Below are 10,655 nucleotides of genomic sequence, written 5' to 3'. Positions count from 1 at the left end.
TGTGGGAGTGGGTGGTGGTGGTGGTGGTGGCTGGAGGAACATGCAAGTCAGGCAGCGAGGTCCAGGCAGGCTTTGTGGGGCCCCCTAACACCAATAGGCCAAGCCTCCAAGTTGGGGCTTTTACCCCATTGTAAGGCTCTACAGGTTAGTGCCAGAGTGCCCCTTTCAGGTTTAACGTATAAACCTCTTCCCTGTTGTTTTCATGGCCTCCAGTCAAGAAGGGGGCTTGCTGATCAGCCCTACTAAGCGTTCGCCCTGGGTGACACTCTACATAAAGTTTCACTGAGGCTCAATGAAATTGACAGATCTGCCAGAGAGACACAGTGAGAGTTCGGAAGCAGCGTTCGAATCGTTCTGCGCCGAACCGAGTGCCAGCATTAACCCGCTGCAGGAACCCATACATTCAGAATCTGCGCAAAATACACATATTTATATTAAAAATCCGCGCAAAATACACATGTACCTAAATATACATATTTACCTCCAAAGTAATAATTTCCGGGGGTACAGCCCAGGAATGTACATTTGAACTGATGCCTCAGTAATTCTCACGCATGTTGGCCAGGTAAGAACTCAGTCGCAGCCCGTAACTGTGCAGCTCGTCCTAGGTCCACCCGCCGCCCGCCCCCGAGCCTCCTAAGGCCGCAGGCCACGCGCCCGTCCCTCCGGGGACAATTAGGCCCCGGCCTTTTCCGCGGACTCCGCGCTCCGGGCCGCAGCGCCCCCTCGCGGTCGCCGGGGTCGGCAGCCTGTGGCTCGGCTGATCTACGGCTTCGAGAGGGAACGCTTCGAGAGCCCGCAACGGGAGTGACGAGCATGCTTTCTGCCGGCAGCTTGGGGAAAGAGAGTTTCTGTCCCTCTGCGAGGCCAGCCCACGCCGAGGGTCCAAGCATCGGGAGATGCAGCCAGCACCTGGCTCCCACAGCACTGCCCTGGACGTGAGCGCTCCGCCCAACCCGACGGCGTCAGCTGGCGCGCGCGCCCGCGACCGACATGCGCAGGCGCCCACAGGCCGCGCAGCCGCCATTGCTCTCCTGCCACCGAAGGGAGTGCTTGTTGGCAGTCCGCGGGCCCGGAAGGAAAGGTGAGGCGAGGCCTCGACGACAGCGGACCGGAGCTGAAGGGGCAACACACTCAGGGCGGGGTGCCCCATTTAGGCCTGGCTGACCGGAATAAGAAACTACAACCCCCGAAGTGCATTGCGCCGCAGGGTTACGGAGGCAGTGTCGTAAGCTATCTTGACCGCTACCATTTCTCTGGTAGGGAGGAACGCGGTGGCGCGGAGTGATGACGCGCTCTTCCTGCGGCTGGAGGGTCGCGGAGGTCAGCGCCCGGGTCCTGGACTCCGGTTGTCGAAGTGTCTTTGCGAACTTGCTCTTTGACCGGTTTAAACTAACGGTCTGTTTAGCCGTAGTTACAGATACCCACTGACTGTGTACCTGCCGTCTTTCAACTCCCAGGCTGGCCCCTGAGCCAGCCAGATAACCATTACTGTTACTTAGTTTTTGTTTTGAGACAGTTTCAAGTAACTCCTGTATGCACTTTGATGAGATTCACGAGTTGTAACCTCTTTTGCCTTATTTACCTTATCATTTCCTCTGTTATTCTCTCTGCCTTTTTTCTTCCCTGGACCATGTGAGTTAGTTGCAGATATGAAATCCCGTTACCTCCATATTTAGAGGCACATCCGTGTTTATTTTCTAAAAACAAAGACAAGCGCCTGCATTCAAAATCGGGTAACATTGATCAAGACTTTTTCTGACCCATAGCCCATATTTAAATGTTTTTAAATGTTTTTATTAGTGTCCTAATAATGCCCTTTATGGAAATTATCCTTTTTTTTTCTTTTTCTTTTTTTTTGAAACAGTCTCGCTCTGTCGCCCAGGCTGAAGTGCAGTGGTGTGATCTCGGCTCACTGCAGCCTCTCCTCCCGGGTTCAAGCGGTTCTCTGGCTTCAGCCTCTCAAGTAGCTGGGGTTACAACCATGCGCCACCATGCCTGGCTAGTTTATTTTTAGTAGAGATGGGCAGGCTGGTCTCAAACTCCTGACCTCAAGTGATCAGCCCACCTAGGCCTCCCAAGATGCTGGGATTACAGGCGTGAGTCACCACACCTGGCCCAAATTACCCTTTTCTTGGTTCAGGACTCCATCCTGGAGCACGCGTTGCATTCAGCTACATGATCTCTTCAGTCTTTCAGTCTGGAGCAGCTTCTCAGGTTTTCCATGACCTTATGACCTTGACGCTTTTGAAGATTCCTGTTGTTTTGTAGAACTAGGTTTAGGGTTGTCTGAGGTTTTTGTTTGTTTGTTTGTTTGTTTTTTCAGTTTGTGCCTGTTCTGCTTGTGTATGTCTGAGGTGTTTTTTTTTTTTTTTGAGACGGAGTCTCGCTCTGTCGCCCAGGCTAGAGTGCAGTGGCCGGATCTCAGTTCACTGCAGGCTTCGCCTCCCGGGTTCACGCCATTCTCCTGCCTCAGCCTCCCGAGTAGCTGGGACTACAGGCGCCCGCCACCTCGCCTGGCTAGTTTTTGTATTTTTAGTAGAGACGGGGTTTCACCGTGTCAGCCAGGATGGTCTTGATCTCCTGACGTCGTGATCCGCCTGTCTCGGCCTCCCAAAGTGCTGGGATTACAGGCTTGAGCCACCGGGCCCAGACTTTTTTTAACCACTGGATTCTGTTACGTGATATTGTTCAGATGCTGTTATTCAGTGTCCAGCCTCACCAGCCTCTGGATACACTCCCAGACACTGCCAGGTCAGCCCCTTCCTGTGGTTGCCTCTCCTGCTGGGGTTCACTCTCACCTTACCAAGGTCTCTGGCTTCGCTGTAGCACCCACCCTGGAGCCATGGTCCACGCCTTCCTCATTCACACCTTGAGGGCCCCGAATACTGAGGACACAGGACTTTGCCGAGTGCTCTACTCCTGCGTCTTCGGTGCTGAGAAGTCGCCTGATGACCCACGGCCGCATGGTGCCGAAAGGGACAGGCTTCTCCGGAAGGAACAGATTTTAGCTGTGGCCAGGTAACCACACAGCCCAGCCCCAGGCCTTCATTGAACACGTGCCTGATTGTAATAGGTATTCTCAGGGAGTGGGGAGGCAGATAAATAGGAGGACTAAGAAGCAGAGAGGAAGTTTTAGAGTAGCATTTCCCAGGGAGTCTTCCACAGCTTTTTGTAAGTGTTATGTGAAAACAGTTAAATAAATAATAATTCTGTTATCATCATTATTAGTATAATTAGCTTTTGTTCAGCCTGTAAGTGCTAAGCATTTATATTCTGAACATCTTATGTATATTAACTCATTTAACCCTCATAATAGTCTTTCGAGATAGATATAGTTATTATCTCCACCTTACAGATGAGTAAACTGAGGTACAGAGTGTTTAAGGAATTTAACCTGTCCAAGGTTACGCAGCTAGAAAGTAGCAGAACTAAGATTTGAGAGTAGGCCGGGCGTGGTGGCTTATGCCTATAATCCCAGCACTTTGGGAGGCTGAGGTGAGCGGATCACCTGAGGTCCGAAGTTCGAGACCAGCCTGACTAACATGGAGAAACCCTATCTCTACTAAAAATACAAAATTAGCCGGGCGTGGTGGCGCATGCCTATAATTTCAGCTACTTGGGAAGGCTGAGGTAGGAGAATCACTTGAACCCGGGAGGAGGAGATTGCGGTGAGCCAAGATTGCGCCATTGCACTCCAGCCTGGGTGACGAGTAAAACTCGATGTCAAAAAAAAGAAAAAAAAGGTTTGAGAGTAGGCAAGCAGACGGTACAGATTTTGTTTTGTTTTGTTTTTTGTTTTTTTGAGATGGAGTCTCCCTCTGTCACCCAGGCTGGCTGAGTCTTGCTGTGTTGCCCAGGCTGGAGTGCAGTGGTGCGATCTTGGCTCACTGCGAGCTCCACCTCCCGGGTTCACGCCATTCTCCTGCTTCAGCATTCCGAGTAGCTGGGACTACAGGTGCCCACCACCACGCCCAGCTAATTTTCTGTATTTTTAGTAGTGACGGGGTTTCACCATGTTAGCCAGGATGGTCTTGATCTCCTGACCTCGTGATCCGCCCGCCTTGGCCTCCCAAAGTGCTGGGATTACAGGCATGAGCTACTGCGCCCGGCCAACAGTTTAAACATGCTTTTCAGTGCAGTACTTAACAGGGCCTTTAGTGTGCCTGTAGACTTTATGAATCTCTTTTTTTTTTTTATTGCGACAGAGTCTTGCTCTGTCGCCCAGGCTGGAGTGCGGTGGCAGTTTGGGCTTACTGCAACCTCCGCCTCCCAGGTTCAAGCAACTCGCTTGCCTCAGCCTCCCAAATAGCTGGGATTACAGACATCTGCCACCACACCTGGCTAATTTTTGTATTTTTAGTAGAGATGGGGTTTCACCATTTTGGCCAGGCTGGTCCTGAACTCCTGACCTCGTGATCCACCCACCTCAGCCTTCCAAAGTGCTGGGATTACAGGCGTGAGCCACTGCATCAGACCCCTACTTTGTGAATCTCTAAGGAAGAGACAGGGTGTGGTACATGAGGACTCCAGAAAGCCAGGGATCCAGATCACAGTTTGGAATATACTGTTCCAGACTAGGATGGCTAGCCTTGGCTCTTCCCTCTCAGACCCAGCCAGAGCTGGCAGGTGCTGGAGCGTCCTGGACCTCTGCATTCTGGGTGGGGTAGCACCACTCTGGGGCAACCCTCTGCCAACTCCTGCCTTCCCCTTGTTCTTCTCATTCTCCTTCCCCTCCCTGTAGCTCAGAAAACCAAATACATGCCTTTGAAACCAGCCTGTGCATGGCTCAGACTGGAAGGTAATTCAGGAAAGATCAAAGGGAGCATCTAAGGAGCCTTGTTGGTCCAAAGGAAGGTCTTTCTTTCATCCTTGGAGAGGGTTGCAGAATAGGGTGGAGATTGGACAGCCCATGTTGGGCAATGGCATTTATTTTCTGCCTCATCCCTTTCCTTTATGTGGAGAAGACCTCTGTGAAGCAGGTGAGGGCAGGATTTTCTTCCTCTGGTGCCCTTTTTCAGCCCAAGGAGCTGGGTTGAAAACCTGCCCTCTTGGCCACGTGGAATAAAGTGGTTCAGGACCTGGAGGCTCACACTTCCTGGTTCTGTGGCCCTGGGCAGATCACTTAGTCTCTCTAGGCCTCAGTTTTCTCACTTGAGATACGGGGATGGTGGTAGCTCCCAGCACCAGGGTTGATCATGAGGATGATAAAGTTGGTGTGTGAGCCCACCATCGTGACCTGCCCACTCTCTCCAGGCAGGTGGAGTCAATGTGCCGGCTACAGCAGCAGGCGTCTGGCCGGCCCCCCATGGACCTGCAGCCGCAGTCCTCAGATGAGCAAGTGCCACTGCATGAGGCCCCACGTGGGGCTTTCCGCCTGGCGGCAGGGAACCCTTTCCAGGAGCCACGGACGGTGGTGTGGCTGGGCGTGTTCTCATTAGGCTTTGCCCTGGTGCTGGACGCCCACGAGAACCTGCTGCTGGCTGAGGGCACGCTCCGGCTGCTGGCACGCCTCCTCCTTGACCACCTCCGGCTGCTGGCACCCGGTACCAACCTCCTACTGCGGGCTGACCGCATTGAGGGCATCCTCACCCGCTTTCTGCCCCATGGTCAGCTGCTTTTCCTCAACGACCAGTTTGTCCAAGGCCTGGAGAAGGAACTCAGTGCTGCTTGGCCCCGCTGATTCCTCGTTGGGATGGTGCTTCTGAGGGTGGGCAAAGGGTGGACACACAGCCAGATGAAGCTTGGCATCTACTGCCTGCTCCCAGTTCTGATGTACTGCTATACCAGGACAAGTGGGCGACACAAGCCTGCAGAAAGGGGGCTGGGCAGAGGGTGGAGGAGGTCCTGCCTATCCTCAGGTTAGTGGAACCACAGAACATCCTGAGCCTAGAGCTACTGTGTAACTTAGACCACTGCAGAGCGGCAGCCACGCTTGTCCTTGACCCCACCTTCCTCCATCCCTGCCAGCCCTAGTGCTAGGGTAAGGAGCTGACTGGAACTCAGCCCACTCTTCTTCCAAACACACAGTCAAGGCCGGGCGTGGTGGCTCACGCCTGTAATCCCAGCACTTTGGGAGGCCGAGGTAGGTGGATCACCTCAGGTCGGGAGTTCGAGACCAGCCTGGCCAACATAGTGAAACCCTGTCTCCACTAAAAATACAAAAATTAGCTGGGTGTATGGCACCCACCTGTCATCCCACCTACTCAGGAGGCTGAGACACGAGAATCACTTGAACCTGGGAGGCAGAGGTTGTAGTGAGCTGAGAGTGTGCCACTTCACTCCAGCCTGGGCAACAGAGTGAGACTCCGTCTCAAAAAAAAAAAGAAAAAAAAAACCAACCCACAGTCATCGAAACACAAGGGGTCTCAGACTCCCCTGAGAGTGGAGGCGCTGTGCCTGCATGCTGGCAGGCCCCAGCCCCTGGCTTTGTGCCCACTTAGGCACTATTATCAACAAGGTCCTGCTCAGTGTCTAGCCCCCAAAGAGTTCAGAAATGCATCTGTCAATCAGCAGCAGGAGGATTCTGCAGCTCCTTTTATGCCAAGCCCATGCCCACCAGGCAGGCTTGAGATAAAATCATCACAGCCTTCCCTCATCTGCAGGGAGAGAAGGTGCTGTCAGGTGAATGTGAGCAGTCTAGCCTGGGTGATGTATTTCTCATTTTGAATTAAAAGCACTGGCTGTGTGATTTCACCCTCTCTTTGTGAGTTTGATGCGTGCATCCTGCTCCTATGAGTGTGCACCTCTCTGGATGGCCCCTGAGCTGGGCGTCTGAGCCTTCGTGGTCAAGGATCGCCCAAGGAGGCTTCTTGGGAGGCCTCCGTCTCTCATCCCCACCTCACCTCTGTCTCCTTAGGGGCTTCCTTTAGATGGTGGCACACACTTTCTCCACCAAAGTATATATCACAAGTGGCAGGTGGCTGTGGCAGAGCCACCTGAGAAGCAGCACCTGAGCCAAGAATTGGTGCAAGTGGTTTATGTGGGGCGGGCGGTGATCCAGGGAAGCAGGAAGGGGAGACAGTCTCTGTGAATGCTTGTCAAGCCTATTGGGACTGTGGTAGGGAGCTGAGTGCCTCTAGGGGCCTGCACACAGCAGTTGCCTCTGAATGACCTCGCCCGAGGGGTGGCAGCTGTGGGTGTTTGCTTACTGCCTTTAGTCAGAGGTTACAGGTTGATCCCAGGGTGCATACGTTCCCTGGCTCTTTCTGCCCCTGGAAAAAAGCCCTCAGACAATGTGGAGCTGGGCCTGCCCGTATCATGTTGAGTCCCAAAGGGATATGGGTGGGGTACCAAAAGCTGGTAGTTAGGAGGTCTTTAATCAGCAGCTTCTAGTGAAGGTTTAAACTTACTCAGTTGGGGAAAAAAAACCACCTCAGTTTACATTGATTTTCATGATCTTCCTGTTATCAAGGAAGGTGAGGCTTTCTTGGCAGAACGAGCATCCTGGGTGCTCAGCTCCATCTCATGCTTACCATCCATCAGTTGCCATTTAGCACCCAGGATGGACCCATCTACACCCACTTTGGAGGCAGCACTGATGATTAGCCCTTCCAAGTCCATGGCCAAGGCCACCAGCCGTATATGCCAGACCTTCTACCACCACTGTCAACATAATTGGGATGAGGCCACCTTTTCCATTTTATGGTGCCACAAACCACCTTGACCTTGAAGACTTAAAGGGATGTTACTCTGTGTGTGTGACCAAGTCCCACCCGTGGAAATGTCCCACAGGCCTCTAGTAGGGTCACCCCTTCCCTATACATTCTGTTCTCCTGGCCACCCCTCACCCCAGGCTGGTGGTGGTCCTGGTGGATTGGCTGTGTTCTCAGGGAACAGGCCATTTTGTCCTCTATGGAAGAGCTGAAGCTTGCTGATCTGAATTCTTTCTGCCTTTTTTTCAAACTGAACTTAAGAAAGAGGTTGAGACCCTGCTCCCCTGGGAGCCGTGGGAAGTTGAGGTTAGGCATGGCTGGTGTCTTGGTTCCCATGATGTGGGGCAAACTGATGCACAAGAGAATAGTAGAGACTGAGACCACACCCTAGAGCTGCTGAGCTCCAGTTCCTGTTCCAGATGCCCAGTTGGACCAGGGTTTTCTTAACAGGATGAGCTTGCCCAGCACCCTTCCCACACTTCACACTTCTGCCCTAGCACCTTGGGCTGGGTTTCCACCACAACTTATGCTCACCATATATTCATCGAGCCTCCCTTGGGCCTGATGCTCTGCTGGGTGCAATGCAGGCTACAGAATATCCCCAAGGTTCCAGGAGAGGCAGAGCTAAGGCCAGGTGACTGCAGATGACTGCAAGGCAGCAATGGTTTGAGCATCCCTGAATTGCTGCTCACAAGTGCTTTAAACACCCAAAGGAAGAAGGGGCACTTTAGTGAGGAAGGCTAAGTGAAGGAGCCAGGATTTGGAATCAACAGTGAGATGGCTATGGAAGCCTCCATCTCCAAGCCTCCTCCCTTTCTTCTCTCTGCCCTAGAAACCCTGGCCAAACCACACATCCCTTAGCTTCCTGAGAGAACTAGAGACTTTGAGCAGCTGGTAGTGTTACCAGTGTACCTCCACAAACACTCCTGGGACAACAGGTGATGACAGGAGGGCGGAGAGCCCAGAGAAGAGAGCTTACCTGGAGGGAGGAAGAAGTCACAGGTTTTAAGCAGGAACTGGGCCGGGCGCGGTGGCTCAAGCCTGTAATCCCAGCACTTTGGGAGGCCGAGATGGGTGGATCACGAGGTCAGGAGATCGAGACCATCCTGGCTAACACGGTGAAACCCCGTCTCTACTAAAAAAAATACAAAAACTAGCCGGGCGAGGTGGCGGGCGCCTGTAGTCCCAGCTACTCGGGAGGCTGAGGCAGGAGAATGGCGTAAACCCAGGAGGCGGAGCTTGCAGTGAGCTGAGATCTGGCCACTGCACTCCAGCCTGGGCGACAGAGGGAGACTCTGCCTCAAAAAAAAAAAAAAAAAAAAAGCAGGAACTGGCCTGCATGTATGTGGGTCACTGTTCGGGAGGGTGGTGAGCCCTGGGATAGGACTGGATCATCATGTCTCCTCTAGGGCAGGGTGGTTTTTTCTAGCCCTGTGGCACTTCTCACTGTCCAGCATGCCCCAGAGCTCAGTATTTTCTTTTCTTTTTTTTTGAGATGGAGCCTCACTCTGTCACTCAGGCTGGAGTGCAGTAGTACAATCTTGGCTCACTGCAACCTCCGCCTCCTGGGTTCAAGCAATTCTCCTGCCTCAGCCTCACAAGTAGCTGGGATTACAAGCATGTGCCACCATGCCTGGCTAATTTTTGTATCTTTAGTAGAGACAGGGCTTCGCTGTGTTAGTCAGGCTGGTCTTGAACTCCGACCTCAGGTGATCCACCCATGTTGGCCTCCTAAAGTGCTGAGATTACAGGTGTGAGTCACCACGCCTGGCCTCAATCTTTTAAACAATTATTCCTATATTTTATTTTATTATTTTAGTTTTTTATTCCTATATTTTATTGTAATGCAGTTAACTGTGTTTGTCAGATGCAATACTCTGTGACCTGTTAACCAAGTCTCTGTATGTTTATTACCGTGATTGAAGTGGCTGTGACCGTTTCTTAAATAGACTTTATTTGTTTAGTGCAATTTTAGGTTCACAGTAAAACTGAGCAGAGGGTACAGAGAGTTCTCGTTTACTCCTTATCCCCACACATGCACAGCCTCCCCTATCACCAACATTGGGCACCAGGGTGGTCATTTGTTTAAATTGAATGACAGTGAATGACAGATCACTATCAGCAGAGTCCATGGTTTACATTAGGGTTCACTCTTGGGGTTGTACGTTCTATAGGTTTGGATGTATTTTCAGTGATATGCATCTACCATTATAGTATCATACAGAAGAGTTTCACTGCCCTAACAGTCCTCTGCTCCACCTATTCATCCTTCCCTCCCCTCAACCCCTAGCAACCATTGATCTTTTACTGCTTCCACAGTTTTGCCTTTTTCAGAATGTTGTATAGTTGGATTCATACCATATATGTAGCCTTTTCAGATTGGCTTCTTTCACTTAGTAATGTGCATTTAAGATTCCTCCAAGTCTTTTCATGGCAGAATCATGAGCTTGACAGCTCATTTTAGAAGTACTGCTGAATAGTATTCCATTATGTAGATGTGCATTATCTGTTCACCTACTGAAGAACATCTTGGTTGCTTCCAAGTTTTGGCAATTATGAATACAGCTGCTACAAACATTTGTGTACAGGTATTTGTGTGAACATAAGTTTTCAACTCCTTTGGGTGTAGAAATACTCATAAATACCAAGGAGTATGACTCCCGGATCCTGTGGTAAGAGTGTTTCGTTTTGTAAGAAACTGCCAAACTGTCTTCAAAAGTGGCTGTACCATTTTGCATTCCTATTGGCAGTTAATGAGGGTTTCTGTTGCTCCTCATCCTCTGAAGCATTTGGTTTTGTCACTGTTTGGGCTTTGGCCCATTCTCTTTCATTTTTTTTCCTGAGATGGAGTGTCCTTAGTCATCCAGGCTGTAGTGCAGGGGCACTATCTCACCTCACTGCAACCTTGACTGCCCGGGTTCAAGCGATTCTCCTGCCTCAGCTTCCCGAGTAGCTGGGACTACAGGCACGTGCCACCACACCTGGCTAATTTTTTTTTTT

The 10,655-nt window shown here is 51.4% G+C and overlaps 1 protein-coding gene across 2 annotated transcripts; it reads left to right on the top strand.

The window, feature by feature from the left end:
* Nucleotides 1-734: 734 nt before the first annotated feature.
* Nucleotides 735-6,694, top strand: AP5S1 (adaptor-related protein complex 5, sigma 1 subunit). Of its 2 annotated transcripts, none has more exons than XM_011943286.1 (3): nucleotides 735-1,228; nucleotides 2,830-3,021; nucleotides 5,257-6,694. In XM_011943286.1, the coding sequence occupies exons 2-3, from the start codon at nucleotides 2,846-2,848 to the stop codon at nucleotides 5,681-5,683; spliced, it is 603 nt and encodes a 200-aa protein (XP_011798676.1). In that variant the 5' UTR covers nucleotides 735-1,228; nucleotides 2,830-2,845; the 3' UTR covers nucleotides 5,684-6,694. The 2 variants fall into 2 exon arrangements, with proteins under 2 accessions (XP_011798676.1, XP_011798677.1); XM_011943287.1 differs by having other exon boundaries at nucleotides 735-1,323.
* Nucleotides 6,695-10,655: the final 3,961 nt, after the last annotated feature.

This window comes from Colobus angolensis, unplaced genomic scaffold, assembly GCF_000951035.1.
Source record: "Colobus angolensis palliatus isolate OR3802 unplaced genomic scaffold, Cang.pa_1.0 Scaffold219, whole genome shotgun sequence".
Taxonomy (NCBI): domain Eukaryota; kingdom Metazoa; phylum Chordata; class Mammalia; order Primates; family Cercopithecidae; genus Colobus; species Colobus angolensis.
Note: the sequence above shows the minus strand (reverse complement) of the source record. Positions and strands in the feature narration are given on the sequence as shown.